General features: G+C 34.2%; 1 protein-coding gene across 2 annotated transcripts in view; it reads left to right on the top strand.

Annotated features, from left to right (window-relative positions):
- LOC116163700 (protogenin-like) overlaps nt 1–17,609 on the top strand; it is a 28,329-nt gene extending 10,720 nt beyond the window's left edge. Inside the window, exons 2-17 of one of the 2 annotated variants that reach the window (XM_031477789.1) lie at nt 4,867–5,181; nt 5,233–5,377; nt 7,316–7,384; nt 7,435–7,640; nt 8,106–8,218; nt 8,427–8,646; nt 10,837–11,037; nt 11,089–11,226; nt 11,279–11,467; nt 12,340–12,643; nt 12,688–12,815; nt 12,872–13,059; nt 14,325–14,538; nt 14,589–14,863; nt 14,911–15,015; nt 15,070–17,609. In XM_031477789.1, the coding sequence (XP_031333649.1) occupies nt 4,867–5,181; nt 5,233–5,377; nt 7,316–7,384; nt 7,435–7,640; nt 8,106–8,218; nt 8,427–8,646; nt 10,837–11,037; nt 11,089–11,226; nt 11,279–11,467; nt 12,340–12,643; nt 12,688–12,815; nt 12,872–13,059; nt 14,325–14,538; nt 14,589–14,863; nt 14,911–15,015; nt 15,070–15,450 (3,191 nt within the window). In that variant the 3' untranslated portion in view covers nt 15,451–17,609. The remainder of the gene's footprint in view (nt 1–4,866; nt 5,182–5,232; nt 5,378–7,315; nt 7,385–7,434; nt 7,641–8,105; nt 8,219–8,426; nt 8,647–10,836; nt 11,038–11,088; nt 11,227–11,278; nt 11,468–12,339; nt 12,644–12,687; nt 12,816–12,871; nt 13,060–14,324; nt 14,539–14,588; nt 14,864–14,910; nt 15,016–15,069) is intronic. The other variant, XM_031477790.1, reaches the window with a different exon arrangement.
- The last annotated feature ends 3,185 nt before the right edge of the window (nt 17,610–20,794 follow it).

The following is a 20,794-nucleotide window of genomic DNA, read 5'->3' as shown; positions in this document are numbered from 1 at the left end:
GGCACCTTTATTTTTTGGAAATTTTTCACATTAAAAGGGGATCAACAAATTACTTACAATATTATTAAAGGAAGAAGTTTTTGGCAATTTTAATATGAGATGTGCTAAAGAAGAGGCTCACTATCGCGACCAAGCTTGAAAATGATTTCTACAAAAATAAAGCCTAATATTTTCCCGAGTATTTGCCTATACATTTGATTGACAGTATTTATATACAGGATGGTGACTTGCGTAACTCATCATAGGGATTTCAATGTAAAATTCATAATCATAACATGCGATTTTGGCTCCCCAAATTATTTTAGAGCAAAAATGTATTAAGGTTTTTTTGTAGAAAAAATTTTTTTACGTCAATCAACCGTATTAGTTTTCAAGTTTTTGCATACTAAAGACGGAAAATTGGAAAAATAAAACCCGCATCTTTTTCAATAATCTGCGATGCCATGGAATTTTCTAAAACAAAACAATATCCACTTATCAATTAGCAGCAGCTCGAAATGGATTTTATGATCGACTTGGTTTCTGTCTTGCACTTAATGGTGACTTATTTGAACATTTATTGTAAATTGTTATATTAGGAAACCGTTTTTAGTAAATTGGGTCTTTCTTTATGTTGAATTCGCTGTTCTAAATATAATAGGTACTTTTCGATAGAAATTGATTTGTTTTATAGCTGACATTCCATGGCATGGCGGATATTGGCGTAGTTTTTGTATTATAAAATTCCATGGCATCACAGATTATTGAAAAAGATGGGGGCTTTATTTTTTCAATTTCCCCCCTTTATTATGCAAAAAATTGAAAACTAATTCGGTTGATTGACGTAAAAAAATTTTTCCTAGGTACAAAAAACCTTAATACAATTTTGCTCTAAAATAATTTGGGGAGCCAATAATCGCATGTTATGAATTTTACATTGAAATCCCTATGATGCGTTACGCAAGTCACCACCCTGTATATTCATATATGTATTGTTTGATATAATTGGTGTCCAACCACCCCACACAATAGGATTTATTCATTCATATGCATATTTTATTGCATGTCTATTGACGGCTGATTATTACTTACCTCACACGGGTCCCGTCCTTTCTTTGACACTGCATTCTCGAGACCGATCTCGATAGAGGAAGTTGATAGAAAACAATTTCTTTCGCAGGCATCTCTCATTAGAGCATCATAAAGGGTAGAACTATTTCACTCCACCCTTTCCCTCATGCACCACCATAACCCAATGTATTTACGAATGTTTGAACGACTGCCAACTCTTAAGTGGTGTATAATGTGGCTAAATTTCATCGAGATTTGCACTTTCTATGCGCTATTATGAGATAGTAGTTTTAGTGCACTTTCACTTTCAAAAAATAAAAGTGCCCTTGATGTCTGTACGGAGTCACAAAGGCTCTGGAACTACGTCATTTACAGACGCGGTATTGGTGTCATTCGATCAGTTCTTCTATGTGCTGCCAAAACAAAAATTAGAAAATTCGTTAAGCTGCTTTTTTATTTATTTTATTTATTGTAACTCTCTTGTTCTGGGCCCTCAACAGGCTTGCGCCCAATTACAGAGTGATCCGTTTAATGCTTTGGAGAGGTGCCCCTGCAGAAGGTCTTATACTACTCCGGTATTTACCTTACGCATTAGGAAACTGCAGGAAAACCTAAATCGGAGTAGCCCGCAGAATGCTCGAAACTGGTCTAAGGAAATTCCCATCACTGTCACAGATGAAAAATTCATACCTCAACCCGGGTTCGAACACCCGACCTTCCGGCTATGTAGCCCAACGCTCTACCACTGAGACAAATAGCTGCTTGTCAGCAAGAAGCGATGAGATGGCACTTTCAAATTTGTTTTTTCGATTTTAATAGCCCTTAAGGACATTTCATGCCTTAACGAGAATACCAACATGAAATAATTTTTAATTTCTAATCGAATGACACCAGTACCAAATCTGTGCGAGTGTACGTGGTGTAGTTCCGAAGCCTTTGTCACTCACACAGACAGACAAACATCAAGAGCACACAAGTGCACTTTTTATTTTTTTAAAGTGAAAGTGCACTAAAGATAGAAAGAACCTATAATAAGGAAGTACTAAGTCAAGTCACGCCCAGATGAATACAAGATGTGATGCCAGGGTCTCGGCCAGGGTGTTGTTCTCTTGATAGAATGTCGAAAAAGCCACTTGAGTCGTCCGAGGACGGCCAACGCCTGAAAGAAAGTGTACGGTACTCGGGTACTCACGACCAATCATATTTTCAAGTAAAATATTGTCGAAATAATTTTGATGGAGTCGAGACTCGATCAGGACGACCCAAGAGCGCCAGTTAGACAAAAACTAAGGAAGCCATATGACTTGTAGTTTCCATCATCCCTTTGATCTCCCCCCAAAAAACCTTTGCGGAATTTATTGCAACTCTTTCTGTTCACGTTGACATCAATCTGTTCGGCCCGGCGGCGTGCTCATCTAAAAGTTATATGAGCTGAATAATAATATAAAATAAATACGTGGCTGGTAAACACCGCCCATCAAATCATTAAATCTACATAATCATTAACGAAATACGAAACGCAATCCGTATACGAATGGATTTTATTTTCGGAAAAATGCGCTGGGTTTGTTCTAATACGATTTAAATATGTACTTAACTTTTATATAAACAAAATTCTTAAGATCATTGATCACGTAGAAGGCCAAACACGTGTCTTGACCGTTAATTAAGTCCATTGCTCTATTACTTAATGTTACATGTCTCGTTACATGTAAAGATATATCATGAAGATCTTTTCTATAACTGCATAAATTACATTATGCAAATGCCCAACGGAAATTGAAAACTGTAACAAGTACCTCCACAATAATTATATTCCAATTAATTAAGTACGTATCTCTATAATTACATAGTAGACTGTGTCTGATTTGCTCGATTGTTAGTTGACAACATTGGATTATTATTATTTTAGTTGTATTAACATTTTTTAAATCTTTTTTGGGTAAAATCCAGCTCTAGCATATGTTGGCATTCAAACACCAACCTAGAGGTGATTTTGCAGTGGCCTGAGTGTCTGAAAGGCAGCTGTGCTATGACTATGCTGTTATTGTTTTGTTCTCAATATTTTCACTGAGCACTTTACTAGCACTGATCATTCTTTCTACGAATTCCGTTTGATATACGCTTGAGAATTTGCCCAGTGGTTGGGTGATCTGGAAGTTCAGTTCTTTTGATCAGCATATATTAGGTAATTAATTATAGGTCTATGTCAAACACTTTCGCATCACCGCTATGGAGTGACCGCGGTTAGCTTTAAGATAAAATTTAGGTATTTTAAGTGTTGGCAAAATGTATGCAAATATTTATCGTTAAATGTTGATTGGGTACTACTGTAGTATAGGGGTAGTATACCTATTTGAAATCTTCCGCTATCGAAAGTTAGCAAGCCGGGATCTGCTGCTTAGTTGCTTGTTTGTAAAAAAAGAGGAATGTCTGTTACGTAATATTAAAGTTCACATGTAGATTTAGTCGTAGCCTACCGATAGATCTAGCCGTGACATTGATTTAGTGACGTCACAACTGGAGATGGGCCACTGCAACGCGATACTAGATCTCGGCCCCTGGACCACCTAGAGACTACAGGTTTTTGGTCATTTGTAGTTGCAAAGGTCTATATTTTCCCGTTACTCATCATTTACATCCTTTTCATATATGATGGCTGATTTTCAAAAATGGTGGGATACGTGTCTTCGGCAAGTTTAATCTGGTCTCGTGGAACTGTTAATACTGTATCGTCTTATCTAGTCATCTTGTCTACCCGAATAATGAAAATGTCGGAGAAATGCTTTATACAAACCCTGGAGTAACTAGTAATTTCAAAATTGTCCCCGTGAATACATCTTAACCACTTTTTGTGATCGTCTTCATTTTTCGGAAAACGAAAAACCGTAAGGAACCTTGTCTCTTGAACTATAATTGCTTTTGCAACCAGGGACGCAGCAAGTATTTGGCATTTTCTTACTTATTCTGTTCGAATACAGTTAATTTAAGTGTACAACATTAAACTACTTGGAATTAATTACATTAAAAATCGATATGACGGTCGCCGTCAGTTGTGACGTCAACGCAATAGTGGGGATGAGTGTCACGGCTAGTTCTATCGGTAGGCTACGATTTAGTTCACAATATACTTTAAACCAAAATCACTCTGAAACCTTCATTTTCATGCCTACTTTCTGTCAGGAAATTTTAGTTTCCATGACAGAGGCTGAGCAGACTACGTTTCCTGCTGCTTGTCACTTTACTGGCCGCACCGTCACTTTACCGGCCGCATTTTAGACATTTCCAAATACCTATAATGACTCCTGTCTGCACCACTGACAGATTTACATTAATGAAAAGTTCTAGGTATATAAAAATTGAAATTTTGTATTAAAAGATGATTTCGGGTAAAATTTAATACAAAACTCGTCAGTAAAATGTTATTACCTGATTCCGAAATTAAAGTACTCGGGGCCTCGCACTTCAATATATATTAATAAATAAAAAAGTTAACATTGCACAGTCTGCGCATGCGCAGTTCAATCGTCAAAATTTTCCTTGACTCAGGTGCCAGAGCGATACGCTACCGAATGCAAAAAGAATGAACTAAATATCTTGAAAACTGTAGGAGTCTCGGTAGGAGTAGTTAAGGCCTCGGACAGACGGACGGACAGAGAACGTGGCTGCAGTAGCGAACCCAACTTCGTGGGAAAATGCGCTAAAAAGTGAGAATCACATCACATCTGTCTCCTGTGATGATCCTATCGAGTCTATCATATTGCAACCTTTAATTGCCTGATTTGGTACTGTTCTAATATTTTTTTTTAATTACAGATATCGCCGGGGCCATAGGCATAAATGAAATTCCTCTTTCGTTATCTTTAAAAGATCCCGAAGATGCAGTAATATCGCGAGAGCAAAATGTAGTTTTAAAGTGTGAGGCAAAGTCCTCGGTGCCAGGGTTGTCAATATCATGGTTTCACGAAAACACTCCACTGTTAGCTAACGATACCAGAGTACAAATTTCGGGCGACGGCTCTCTCAATATTTCGAAAACGTCTGCGAAGAAAATGGAAGGAAGCTATCGTTGCCTTGCCAGAAATGATGTTGGTGCGGTACTTTCAAATCCTGCCCAATTAAAAATAGCCAGTAAGATTTCCACTTGTAACTACGGACCATTTTAATAAGTTACACTTGCAGCAATTGGTCGTGAATTCATCGAGCAGCCTGATAATGTGAACACCACCGAACAACAACCCGTCATTTTTCCTTGTCATATAGACTCAACTCCCGATGCAATTATTTATTGGGAACGTGATAATAAAACGCTACCTCAAAATGCAAGGTAACTAATTTCAAATGTCCATTAAAATAGCCGCCTACTATGTCCAATTTTTTATAAATCATGCTTTACTAGTTTGGCACAATATTCGTTTGATTTGTGTGACGTGGGCATTATGCCGGACCTCCCTCTCTTCACATTTTAAAAATGTTTTCCTATGAAAGTGGTTAAGAAGAATCAAGACTCAGTATATTAAATGCCTAAACATCTCTACGTTGTCCCTATAAATTTAAGGTATGACAAAGGTACTTTACTGATGTGTTGATTGATACCGATTCAGCAAGAATGCCGCCATGCTTCTCTAATGCCATTTTTTTAAAAACAAAGCGAAAAAAACAAAATATATGGCGTTAAAGTTGCGACATTTTAGTGATTTTTGAAGATCAATCACTTCTTAAAAAAGCAAAAAATGAAAATTTTACTATTAGAGAGGCATACATTAGCTCTTTATTTATTAGTATATAGAAAAATTACCGAACTTTTATATAGACAGAGAAACTTGTGAGACAAATGCATTCATGGTAGGTTCTAAAAATGCAAGGAAATTTTCTTATCTTTTAACTGTGATTATGTGTTGGAAAACCTTTCACTCGCTTCATTTGCATCCAAGGCTATTATTACATGGGACACAAATGTGAGACAATTCCATCCAAAGATAAAATTGTTGTACCTCAAAACAAAGTAGCATTGAAATTATTCGAAATTGATTGTTGGTTAGCACAATTTTGAACCCTCAAATTAACAACAGTTTTTATTAAAAGTAAAAAGTATTTTTGTTATTCAGAATGAATGTGCGTAATTTGCACATAGGTTTAGGTATGTAATTAAGGTTGGTCTTTCCGTCAGAATGTTTGCAATTTTTTTCCTACATTTCGTACAACATTCAAATTTATTTATATTATGTCCCAGAATTAGGAGTAATAAACCACTCGGCCTACGAAAGAGTATAATTATTTTTACATTACAAAGCAATTTATTAATTTATTTCGATGAGACTTTTCATTAGAATACCATGAAGGGTAGAACATGTGTTGGATGCATTTTTTTATTCTTAAAAAATGCGCTAAAAACAACAATAGGCATTTTCAACCCTTTGTGGGTTTTTTAGAGGTTAGATGTTTCAACGGTAGGGTTTGGTGGTATCTTATGGACCTCAAAACATGCGTATACCCTGATCGAGTTTCAAAGGTGATCTTTCGATCCTGCTTTCCAATAAATCAATTCGTGGCGAAAATTTCATTGCAGTTCTACAACAGAACCTCAAAGGGAATCAAACTACTAACTCAATATCTAGTAATAACCCAGGCTTAGTGGTGCGGGAACCACAAATTGTTCTTTTACAATAAATGTTAATGTTCCAAATAAATAATTATTTTGGTGTATAAATAACAGTTCGGTAAGTGTTGCTTAGCGACACTTGCGGACTTAAATTGATAGTAATCGTCTAATCGAACATCTACGGGACGGTATGAAATAAAAGAAATAAATCGAATAAATACCTACATATGCAATATGTGTACATAAATTCCTTATTCAATTGTCTATCAATGTTACATTGAAATGAAATGATTGAACGGAGTAGGTACTATACGTGTGTAGAGTAGGGATAGCACGTTATACTAATCATTTTTAAGCTCTACCTTTATTGGCAGTTTTGAATACTTCGTCTCCTATCGCTGCGTCCCTTAGAAAGTACTGGAGCATCTATGTACTGTAGTATTTAAAAAATAAATTAAATCGTCAGTGGATCACTCCACAAACTTTTAAGAGTATACCAAAAAAGTCTCTGGCAGACCAAATGTCTAAATTTTTGTAAACAGTGCACTTAATTTAGTCTCGCCTAAATGGCTAAAACAAAAAAAAATTGATATTCACACCTAACCAATTTAATAGACAAAGATTTGATGTATATTAAACTTACTACCTATATGTTCGTTTTAGATATGTTCCTCTCCCTTCGGGAGCTTTATTAATTACAAGCACTCATTCCATAGATACTGGTTTTTATAGGTAAGTACATAATATACCTATTGGGCCACAATAATAATACATTCTTGCAGATGCGTAGTAAAACATAAAACACTTAAAAAGACTAAGCAAAGCAGATGGGGGCAGCTGCTCGTGTCACCTCCTTCCGTAACAAGTTCACCTCCTCAATTTCTACCTCTAAATTTGTCACTCAATATAACTTCAATTGTTGGAGAAAATGTCACGTTACCTTGTGCCGTAAATGGTTGGCCTATCCCCGTTCTTAGATGGGTTTACAGTAAGTAGTAACCTTAGACTATATAGTACATGTACTGCTATTAGCCCTATGCTTTCAATACAAAATGGGTGGTCACGGATAGAGGGCACTGTAGTCGTGGGTATGCGAATCTCAGGGTAAACTAAAGTTGTATGAACACCACTCGGATCGCGTAAAGAGTAGCTTTTATGGTAACCGCGTAGTACGGGAAGCTTTAAATACTCTTGATTATCTTCTATACGTCCACAAATAAGAATAGGTTTGCTTTTTTTGCCATATCTACGCGATTAATTAATTGACGTTTGTAAATTTATAGGTTGACAGTCTCAAATCGTGTAATCGGACAACTTCGGACAGATTCGTTTACCCTGAAACTCACATACCCAGGTGATGTCCTTGACCATATTTTAGTTACAATTAGCAGTCCATGTACTATATGGTCTAAGGTAGTAACATTTTAAAACTTCTCACATTTATCAATTTTAGATAAGGATAGCCTCATCAGCAATTCAAGCGTTTTACACTTGACAAATGTTACTACAGATTTATCGGGAAATTATAGCTGCATTGCTAACAATGTTTTCGGCGAAGTTTCAATGGTATGTATTATAAATTGTATGTAATCTTCCACTTGTTGCTTGTCTACTATTAAAGAGATGCAAGTGCATCTTACTGACCCACAAAAGTTATTGTGCATCTAATCCCAATTGACTTTCATTAGACGTCTGCAGTATTTCCTGTTCCTATAATCCCATTATTCAATCACACTTAATTCTGTCTGTTACTTTGACAAATAATAAATTTCAGAATTTCACACTCAACATCTTTGAAATTCCACATTTTAATGTCACTCCCATGTCAATGTCTTACCCTTCTGCAAGAATGGTTCGTTTGGAGTGTAAGGTGAATGGGGTTCCACCGCCGAAAGTCACTTGGCTAAAGAATGGAGCTCCATTAGAATTAATAGGCAGAATTAAACAGCTAAATACCACTCTGGTATTGAGTCACTCGTTTATGACTGACGCAGGTAAGTTAGTTATTATTATAGGATAATTTTATTGTAATTGCAACATTTGATTTATTTTTCAACAATAAACTTTTTTCATTATACTTCTGTGAAAATTCTATGTGTTATGAAATTGGGTGTCATACAAACGGTATAATTTTTCTTGTGTTCGTTTTTAGCACAGATACAATCCTGAGAGAACTAGAGCTAGTTTTTTTAGAAATTAATTTCAGTCTTTTATGTTTCGTCGAACACACTCTATAAGGCTTTTCAGATTAATTGAAAGCTTTCCATAGCCATCTTGACGCTATTCTGAACCTTATAAACATGCTCATAAAAATATTTTCGAGAACATTCTAAACCTTCTCAGAACTTTCTAGCGATTTTATAGACCACTTCTTCCAATTGGAAAGACTCCAAGTTGGGCAAGAAAACCCAGAAATTTTAGAAAATGGTCAGAATAGGCCTTGAAAGCTCAGAAAGGGGTCTATAAAGCTCTCCTAATGGGTCAGATTTGAAGAACTTTTAAAATTCTTTCAGAGCTTAATATTCTCTCCTAGCTATGGAACCCAGTGCACAGAGGATATTCAAATTATCTGGGAAGAGGATAAGGAAGCACTTGATACCATGGAAAACGCTATAAGGCTCTGAAAAGAGTCTCCTAGATACTTTTCAGATTCTTGTGTCTCTCATTATATTCAACGGCTTTCAACCTTTCTTGCGTTTCTATAGAGCAGTTGAGACTTGCAATGTATATATGTGTCGGCGCCTCGGCGGCCTGTGTGCAGATGTTAGATGATTCAGGTTGTACTTTTCTTTTCAGCATTAATATTAACACAGATTTTAGTGTTTAAATCTGTGATATTAATTAATTATAAGAAAAACTACAACAGTATATACATGTACTCTGATATTTTAACATAGGTATTATTTCATCTTAAGTTCTTTGCATTAAAACCAAAAAGAATGCGACGACCGAACTTCTCAAGCAATCGCTCATCCTAAATATTAACTGCGCACTAAGCTGCTAGATAGTTTTATAACTTTCACATTTTTTCTCTTTTTTGTGTAATAAAACCTAGCATGATTTTTAAAGGTTGTACACAGAAAAAGAAAGTCTTTCGAATATAATCTCATAAAAATATTGTATTATTTGAAAAAAAAGTTGTATGACGTCACGGCGTTAGAAACTCGGATAACTATTAAAACAAAATTTTAACAGTTTTACATCCTTTATGCCTAATGAACATTCGCAAAATTTTCATGAAATCATAGTAACCGTTTTGGCGAAAAATTTTTTTTAGTTTTCAATGTTGACCTTTTTTTCGCCGTTTTTATTTGTAATAAAACCGGGCACAATTTTTGTAGGTTGTACACAGAAAAATAAGGTCTAGATTCTGAATTACGATAGGGTGAACAGGGTCCACGCGTACTTAGGCCTCAAATTCGGGCCCTTTGTACTAAAAATAAGGTCTTTAAAATAACTTAATAAAAATATTAGGTTGCTATTTGAAAAAAAAAATTCACTGATCTTGCGGCGTTTCACATTTTTTTTTCCAAAAATCCGGCACGATATTTTTCGTTTCCATATGCCTAATATGTATATCCAAAATTTGAACAAAATTCGTTAAGCCGTTATCTCGGAAAATTGCCAACGTACACAATTTTTATTCTTTAGAAGTTGCTTAAAATGATCTTAAAACATTGACATTTGATCAAATTTTAACATGTGCAAAAAACGGTGAAGCTAAAAATACTACTAAAATAACAATACTAACGGATTAAGCCTCAAATCAGTATAATGTGCAGCTTAACAAACTATAAAAAACTAATTGATCAGAATGAAAATAGCAATACAGAGATTAAGTACATCAACCATGTGAAGTTGGAGGTAGATTGTAAAAATGTGATGGTTTAGCTTTATCTCAATTTAACCATCATATCTCTTAAGGTAACACAGAGATCACTATGATGGGGCGCGAAAAGTGGACACCCTGTATAGTTAAACAGGTAATCGAGAAAAAATTTCGTGCTTGCATATGTATTTTCCGCCAGATTCTAAAAATACTAATATATGTACTTTTTCACCAACACATAAATGCACTATTCAAATCAAAACCCTTTCAAGTGCCCTCGTACATTTTTTATAAATCTTATACATAATTTTGCCCAGTTCTCCTCTCAGTGATCATTAATAGCATCTATTTTTAGGTATATATCAATGTGTGGCATCCAACATTGCTGGCCAAATTTGGATGGCCGCTCGTTTATTACCATTATTTTCCAACAGTCGACCACACCCTCCACAAAACGTAACTTGCCAACCTTTTGACGATAACAGCGTCTGTTTAACTTGGAATTCTCCATCAAATGTCACAATCCAAGCATACAGTATATATTTATTTAATTCTGGTAATCTTTATTTTCAATTACCGACATATTATAAATTTAAATAAATTTTAGTGAAAGGATACGATTTTGTTACCAATTACACATACTATCTTGCCAATGGTCTTGAGAAGAATTCTGAATATACCATGTATGTTCAATCGTACTCCAATGATCCAAGCGATCAGTCAAACAACGTTTCTTGTAAAACGGGTATTTCTTCGTGTAAATGAGTTTAATGTGAAATTGTTTGGTTTTTCCGCAGGTGTGCAAGGACAGCGAAATTTGCAGGTAGAGTTTTTAAGTGAGAGTTCGGTACAGTTAATCTGGTCTCACGTCAGCAACGATTTTCTCTGTGGAACTAAGAAGAATTTATATAAAGTACAGTGGAAAAAATTTGATCAAACATACACGAATGTTCTTTATACATCACACTTTCAGAAAACAATATCTCGTAAGTATAACTATTCATGATTGTTGGCTTTGTAAAATTTTGTGTTGGCAATACTGAGTTAGTTAACGGAATGGGTAGGTTCAGCCCACCCAACTGTTGAGTATGTTGAGACGTTGACTTACCTGAACGACGAATGGTAACTTCTGGTGGAAGTCAGCAGTTGGTAATAATTGGCACCCACAAATTTGGCGGTGTTTTACCGCACCGTAATATCATAACCTAACATTTTGTGTCTCCCTAGGACGTTCATTGGAGCAGCGATATTTTCAACTGCCACTGGAATAAAACTCAGTTTATGTAATCTTCAAATAAGAACCGTTCAGGTATATGTTTGCGTTTGCTAATAAATACAAGGTACCACATTTACGGCGTTAGTCAACAGTTGCGTCGGCTGAACGTACCCAATGTTCCCAGTTGTTCGGTAATAGGAATAGCTTTAGCCAGTTTTATGAGTTTAAATTTGTCAGGGTTATTAGAAGGTTTTATTATGTTGAATTCTCATGGTTTATGTTCTGCAGGATTGTTTTTTGTAGCTAATGTGCTTTATAACCGTGTTCATTCACATTAAACTTTGAAAAATTGTGAAGTATAGATTGAAAAAAGTATTGGGCTTAGGCAAGACCCCCCAAATTTCAAAAACTGGCGACTAAGCATTTAAAACTTGAACGTTATGTTGTATGACGAAATGAAATTTTCCTAATAAGAGAATTTTCGAAAACTGAACCAGTTTAACTTGGTGGGTAGTTTTTGCTATGGTAACATTTATTGGCACAATTGTTTCCACAGTAATTTTTACCAACTTTGTTAACCTGGATGAATCCACTAAGTCAACTTTCATGATGAAATTCAGCTGATATTTTTCAAACGTTTAGGTTTACAACCTTCTACCACTTACGATTTTCGAGTGCAATCCACCACCAATAAAAACGATATGAGTCCTTGGGTGACCTACTCTCCATTAACAAATAGTTCTGAAGTAACTGTAATGCCGACATATTCTCACGAGATATCAAGTACCGAAAATCACACCTTTTCATCCTTTGTGCCAATTCAGGTGGAAGTCCACCCAATATCTCCTTACAGCGTTAACTTAACCTGGTCCGATGGTGATGATAATTTGTCTTACATGGTGTATTGTACAGATGTTAAAGAAAAAAATAATCGCATAATGGAAAGGTAAGAAAATTATAGTCGGTCGTTGTTTATCTTTGTTGTTTTAGTCATTCTAATTTTATGGAGGTGACCAATTTAAAACCAAATACGCTCTACGCATTTAAAGTTCATGCACAAAATGTCAAGGGGATGTCTAGTTTTTCTCAGACTGTTGAAGTACAAACGCCTACGGATGGTAGGTATCCTATATTTTACCAAGTACCTACTTATGCAAAAATGTTTCATTTTCAGTTCCTTCTGCAGTTCAAAATCTTAGATATAAGGTAATAAACGCAACTGCAGCGTGTGTTACATGGAAATCTCCAATGTTTATGAACGGCAAACTTCTGAACTATGTCGTGTCTTATACTTCCAATAAAAATTTACCTTTCGAGAAATGGCATAATATATATATTAAAGAGGAAGATATTTACATCAACGTAAGTATACTTTGACCACATTTAACACATAATACACTGTTGTATGGTTACAAAACAAGACACAAACTTTCGGGTGATACAACTAGATAGAAAATATTGAATCTGGGGGGCAGTCAACTTTTTTAAATTTTTTTAATATTTGTTTCTACTTCTTAAAATTCTATTTTCAATCATATCTATTGCTTTATATGGTACCATAGTAGTCTTGCTCCCTTTTCCCAAAAAAAATTCGGAAAAAACTTATTTCAAAATATTTTATAATTTCTTGTCAGACTTTTTCTTGTTAGCACAATAGAGCCTCAGGTATACAAAAACATACTAATTACTAAATTTTATTTACAGTGTCTCGTAGATGAGATGACTGAGATATTGATTTTGAGCTCATTCCTCCTTACAAACCCCCACTTTTTGGCAAAAGTCCAAAAGATTTAAGAAAAATTTACTAAATCAACTTTCTTATTTGCGGAATGGTTTTTTTTGAAATGTCAGCGGTGGCTCCTGCTATTAAAAGCGAGTCAATTTCGTATGACAAACATGTCAAAAGCAAAAATGATAATGTGTCATATCCGTCGGTGAGGTTAAAGCATTAAGTGTGAATATCTCGAAATCGCCGTGCGGAAGAAAGTATTAAGGTGCTCCAGTTGTCTCGTAGATGAACCCTATTAATTTTGGATTTATTTTCTAATAAGGAATATGGTAACATTGATTGTTTAATGCTTTGTAACTCTGTATACAATTGATTGACTGTGGTTAGGTGTTAAAGATTTTGATTATTTTCATGGATATCTTGATATACCGCGTGTTCCTTTAAAATTTTCAAAAAACGTTTTTTTGCGTACCACTAAAGTGTTCATTGGGGACGAGATGGCACAAATGTTTTAAAGAAAAAAAAAAACTGAGTAAAAGTGCAAAATTTTAAAGTCCTAGGACGACTGTAATTTTTTTGGTGTTTTTAATTTTGAACTGGATTTTTTGAGGAGATCCTAAAAAATGTCGCTTAAAAAACTGTTCAAAATAGAATGTAATGACCGTTCGTTCTGCGTTAAACAGGGAAAAATATTTCGTTGGCGAGTTGTCGCAGTGGCGAGTCGTCCGTTGGCGAGTTGTCGCGTTGACGAGTTGTCGCAGTGGCGAGTTGTCCCGTTGGCGAGTTGACGCGTACCGTAAACTTATTAGTATAATCAATACCAGCCATTCGTTAGTTCTTATTCACAATAAAAAGAAAACAGAAGAAAAACGTTTAATTTCGAAATTTTGTATTGTAGCAATGTTGGTCTCTGAAACAAGACGAGATATCAATTGTCTTAAAAAATCTGAGTGTCGATTTGCAGTATACATTAGTTGTGAGAGCAGTAAGTGAGACTGGTTCAGGGAATCTGGCTGCTCCCATTACCTTTTCAACATATTCGAAAACAATTTTACTACCAAATTCAGAAGAAGAAACTGTCTCAGGTGAAATAGATTATAAACAAAAATTAGGTAACTGTTGATTTGACATTTGATTGTTATAACATTACTGAATGTTATAGGTGTGGCTGTTGGCATAACGATCTCAGCTTTGTGCATCTTGTGTTGTGTATGTTGCATTATATTTCGAAGACGTTGCATGAAAAGAGATGCTATAAGAAGGACTAGGTTGACGACGTCTAATAATTATTACGCATCCGAGGTCGCATATTCTGGTGCTCCATTGCACATGCGTCCTGATTCGTGTGCTACCGAAACACATGAAATGCAGCAGTTGGTGATGAGTGACGGAAATACTCACATACCGCCTATAGAAACTACACATTTAGATACTAAGGTGATGTATTTTTTTTTTTTCAAAGAGATTACGACATAACTTTTTAGGGTGGCATTGGATTTCCGAACGGACAATTAAATGGAAATTTAAAGAATATGCAGATGAACGGTCATGTGGCCAATGGAAACATTCACATTACAGAAAACCCTCGCGTAATTATTTTTTAAAACTTGCACTTCTTTATTGTCTTACACATTTTATTATAGTACGACTACCACTCCTGCAATGGCAACCAAAACTCCAAGAAAATAAAAAGGGACTGCATATTACCTCAATTATCTTGTCTTCAAGAAAACGCCATCGATAATATCCAAGAATTACAGGATGGATGCTTGGACTATAGCCCTAACAAGCCGACATCTAATCACAGTCTTCCTTTGCACACCGAAAATAGCAAACTTCCTCACAAGGTTTTTGACGTATCCGATTACAACTCGAATTGCAATTCGGAATTTGTCCATATATACGGCACTAAAGATTTAGACAAAGAAGTTGATTTAAACCATACACAAATGACTTATTTAGACGAATCGTTTTCCGCATTGCCAAATCGAATCGTCTCACCCGCATTAGCACCAAACGGTTGATAAATAATCTTTTTAAATACAACGAATAGTTAATAGATTAAAACTCTTAATTTGCATAAAGTACCAAGAACTACAGGCCTGAAAATCTGTTTAATCCAATTGCAGCTAATGCTTGACAAATACACCACAAGTACAAGTACAATAGGTTAAATTAAGAAAATATTTATGAAAGTTACTCTGCAGTATTGAACCTCTTTGATGATGTGCACGTACATACCTCCTCACATTCCATTAGAAAAAAATATACAGGGTATTTTATATAATCACTAGAGAAATATTTCATTATACGGATCTACTCACAATTGATGTGCCTTGATAGTTTTGTGTATTATAAACAGAACTAAACTTATACTACTAAACAACGAGGAAAGGTTAAAGGTATGAAATGCCCTGTATATCTGAACGGCATATTCAAGCGAAAGTTAACTAAAAAACGCTTACATAAGCTAATGCTAAACTATTCACTAACTGTCGGTCACACCAGTGGAAGTTCGTAATTAAATCTACAGCAAACTGGCTGGTATTTTGCTGTAATATGACAGTACTGATTACTTATTTTCCTTAGTCGGCATGTGCGCCTTGAATACAAGGAGGAATTTTGATATGGATAATCATCGTAGATATTAAGGCAAACTAAATAGAAAAAAAAATACTTCACTATCAATATTCTCATGTAATTGTTGAACCTTAACTAATTTACTGCAGTTTTGCTCCACTCAGGTGTAATAAAAACGTTGCAGTTATCCAGGGTAGATTAAAAAAGAGTTGAAAATTTGATTTCAAAACATTCTTCATGGATGAAAACTTTATTCTGGGAGATTTTTATCTCTGCCAGATCATGACGGTAATGGTTGAATTAACTCATAAAAAATCATTTAAAAAAAACAAATCACTAATAGTGAAAGATTTCTCTCATATATAAGAATGAGTGAATGATGTTTGATTTACTACTTTGACCGACTGAGGTAGTTTTTCTAAATAGATGGCAATTAATAAACACAGTGTGAAACAGCTAACAGCTGAAGACAAACGACACTTTTTTTTAGAATAATGATTGTATGTATAATTATGCTATACCATAGAAATCCGACAGGATAGGTTTTACTATCTTGTCAAAACAGTGGCGATGTCTAAAGTCATTTGCTCAATTTAGAGTTTTTTATATTTACAAGGGAGGGTACCAAGGTATCAAATTAATTTCAGCTACAGGTTAAAATATTGGGTGGAGGAATTAGTGAATACCACCGACAAACACTTTTAAACGTTTTACGAAGGCTCTTCACAGATTTTGTATATATTTATCAAGTATTCTTAAGAGATAAAGACATTTAGAACTCTTTCAGAAGTTTCAGAGATTCAAAAGAAAATTATGACTAATAGTCATTTGCACCGACAAATTTAAGCCGAGCTTGGCTTAAGCATAACTTAAAATCCATGGCAACGAGTATTGCGACAATGGTTGCTATGGATTTTAAGCTAAGCTCCACTTAGATTTGTCTGTGCAAACGTTAATTTTTTTTTACTCGACTATCGTGAGAAAATCACGGCACAGACAGAATGTGGCTTTGGAACACTTTAGCCATTAGGGCCATGGTTAAATTCAATCAATTTCTTGGATACCTAACAGTTGTTGTTAAATAAAATTAATTCTTGCAATAACTATTCCATAACAATTTTTAATATATAGTGAGCTGGCAGTTGAAATTTTTTTATGGGGCATCAGGTTATTTTCGCGAGTCCTAACGTTCCCTTGAAGAATATTTTAATTCGTTGTAGCGTCTTGTAGGTTTTACATTTAACGCTGTAAATTTTGACTTGTCCTATATTACATTTATGTGATCTATTGGAAATAAAATAAAACTTAACGTAACATACCTTACAGAAGTTTGACACATACCTTACCGAAGTAAGGGCTAATGGGCATACAAATTTGAGCAAATACCAATCCAGCAAGCTTACGTAAGCGTTTTGGTTCCATCATGACTATCTTACAAACTTGGACAAATTTTAATCCAAATTTTGTTCATTATGTGACATATTACACTTTAAGTAATAGTACTGAGAGAAAAGGGAAAATTGACACTACCGCCTTAATTAAATTCGAGTGCACATTCAGCTTAACTTGTTCAATAAAAACCATAGTGTTCTTCCTTTTTTTTATACACAGTAGGAGTACTTAGATTTCGGCTATGACTATATAGTTGTTTACTACACGTGACTAATTGGAATACGTAAGGTCGACTTCAATAATAACAATACTATGTCTAGATCTTTACACTATTTATGTACATGTTTGAATGTGTTGATTTTCCGCTCTCTACATCTTGTCAATTTTGTTACTCCTAAGTTCCGTAAACATGTACATAAACTCAATAACAATTCTATTTATTATTTTATGTAATTACATAGTTGGTACCTGACGACAAATACCTAGTTAATCTACTTTTTTTATATAAAACTAACCGGTGTGGATGAGAAAACTGTTGCATGTGCTAATGTTAAAGTAAGTACGATGTCTTAATGTTATATTGCTGTAATGTTTTTATTATTTTTGTTGGACGTTACCGTGGCAAAAATACATTTGTTTACTATTATAACAAATGCTCCCAAAGATTTATTTTATCTCTTTCATGTATATTATCACATTTTACACCTACTAAAAGTGTTCGTTCTATTTATCTGTGCCTTTGTATTGTACAAACAACGATTAATTTTTAATGTTTTTATGTATATACAGCTCAAATCAACTTTCCATAGTTACCATTTTACTGACAGTTTATTTATTTGCTTTTCATTTAATGTTACATCAGGGTTTTGTTTTCATTTAAACAGTGTGTAGGTATATATATATTAGGAAATAGTTATGATTTATGGATATCTATAGACGTACCTATATTTTGTAAATTTGTTTTAATTTTGGTTGGGTGTTCATACTGTATATATAGTTTATTTTGCAGTATCATTGTTATAGTTTCATCGGAACTTGCTCAATTATCATAATAGACTGGATTTATTTACATTAGAATCAGAAGTCTGATATAGAAAAGTTAAAAGTACAATTGATTTTTAAAGTTCCATAGCTTTTTCAGGTTCCAATAAGAATTGATATACCTCATTAAACATTCCTAGCTAAACTACAACTAATAGTATTAATAAGAATATGGCTGCTATCTTTGTTTAACAGTTAGGTACCTTATGTTGATTTACAAAATGGTACACATTCCACTCGCTAAGCAATAGACTTTAATGCAAACTGCCAAATATTACTCCGAATATTTGAAATTTGTGATTTAAGAGAGTGAAAAATAAGCCGGTCGTTTACAGATTCTGAATATTTGCATTTGCTATTGTGTAAAAGACAGGTATATATATATAATTAAGCACTAAACCAAAAATCTATAGTATATCATATTGTTAAACATTAAAAGTCGCCATGTATGTGGTGTTTAATCTACCTCATTTAATATAGTATATAGTATTAGCAATGTATATTACTACTTTTATTATTGTAGTTAATTTTTTATGTTTCTCAGGGCACTTATAATTATGTTATTGTCAGTAGACGATGTTAAGGTTGAATGTATTTGTTGTATAACGTATGCTGTGTTTGCAAGATTGCTATGAAATCTATGTTCCATCCAACATGATTGATTCATATTTTATTTTGTTACTTTTTAAACTTTTAAATCTGATTAAATGAGGCTGCTACTGTACTTGACGGCCTACAGACTTCATTATGGTGGACATAACTGATATAATATTTCCTTCGGGAAATTGCATGAATTAATGTCTTCATTATTTTTTTAATTTAATTTGTGGATTGTCACCCTTGCCTTTTACAGTGTTCACGATAACAATTTTACAACTGGTTTTTATTTATACAATATGTGATATGATAGTTGTCCTTTAGTTGTGTTACGAGTCCGACTCAATAAATAATGTATTTTTCCCACAATCTAAATTTTATTAACCATTACTAGTTGTTGCAGTTTTTTGAGATATGTATATTATAAAAAAAAATATATTTAAACGATAACATGTTAATAATATATTTTTGTACGCTTGAATGAATGCGAACATGTATTTTAATTTAATAAATATACGATACAAACCAATGTTACAGCACAAATTATATTGTAACACTCAAATTTGTGACTTCTAGGCCAATCAAAATACACTAAAAAAAATGAGAAATTTGGTTTCCAAATATGTATAGGTATGATGATTCATTCTATTTTAAAAATGGTTATACAGGAAGTAATGAGCGATCACACAAATAAGTTAAAGAAGAGGTAAGGGTTCCACATACTAAAAATGAATATTGTTGATTGTACCTAATATATTTTTCTTCTCCAATTAAAGCCTTCGGTCATCCCTGTGAATTCCAGTTGCATTATAGCCACATCTTGAACGCAACCATCTGTACTTTAGCTGAGTATCAGTCATTATCCTTTCAGCATATGGAATAAACAACAAGAATTGTAACGTTAAATAACATATTCTATCAGATAAGTCACTATAAACCAAGCTATAAACTATTGTGTTCCATTTTCTCCTATCTCGCGCGTTAACTTCTTAGCCTCCTCCCATTCTAGGCCCTGATCTTGGAAGTCTCTCTACCGTAGGTCAATATTGGTCTGTAACGTTATTGCTGTAAGTAGATTTCATTAACTCTTTCTAATTAACTGTTACAGTACTTATGTAATAGCCCTAATATTTACCATCTCACGTTTCTGATTGATAAAAATAAACTGACTATATTGAAAAAAATAAATCCAAATTCCACTGCACTCACAATTGATTGTTTTATATTAATTAATTATTTACATCTATCCTGAATCTGAATAGTATTTAAATTTACTTAATTAAATACCTACAGCAATGAATATAATGGCTACTAACTTATGACTAGCCTACTTATATAAAACCATTCGCCAAAAACAATTATAAAATGACGAGATAAAAATTTAATATAAATCAGTTCCTAGGTAAATTAACTTTTGATAAAAATAACTTACAATTTAGACATTGATATTCCTCCCCTTTTGAGATGGTGTTTTTGTAGTGGAGGATTTTAGATTATTCTCAATCTTCGTCTATTAATTCCAATCGCGTAATCCAAATTTCCTAGCGCGCATTTCGTCCTTTATATAATTTCTGAATGGAAGTCTCAATCGCACGTTAAACTGAACTGCAGTTGCTTTTAGCAAGATGCTCAATGATTAATACTTTCCAAACAATTCGCTATTCCAGAACGACCAACTTGTTTCTGGTTAAAAGACGATTTAAACAGTTCAACGCAAATTCATATTGTAGCGTCCACGCGGTTGCGCAGTGGCGAGGG

This window comes from Photinus pyralis, unplaced genomic scaffold (assembly GCF_008802855.1).
Source record: "Photinus pyralis isolate 1611_PpyrPB1 unplaced genomic scaffold, Ppyr1.3 Ppyr1.4_LG2, whole genome shotgun sequence".
In the NCBI taxonomy this organism is placed as follows: Eukaryota; Metazoa; Arthropoda; class Insecta; order Coleoptera; family Lampyridae; genus Photinus; species Photinus pyralis.
Note: the sequence above shows the minus strand (reverse complement) of the source record. Positions and strands in the feature narration are given on the sequence as shown.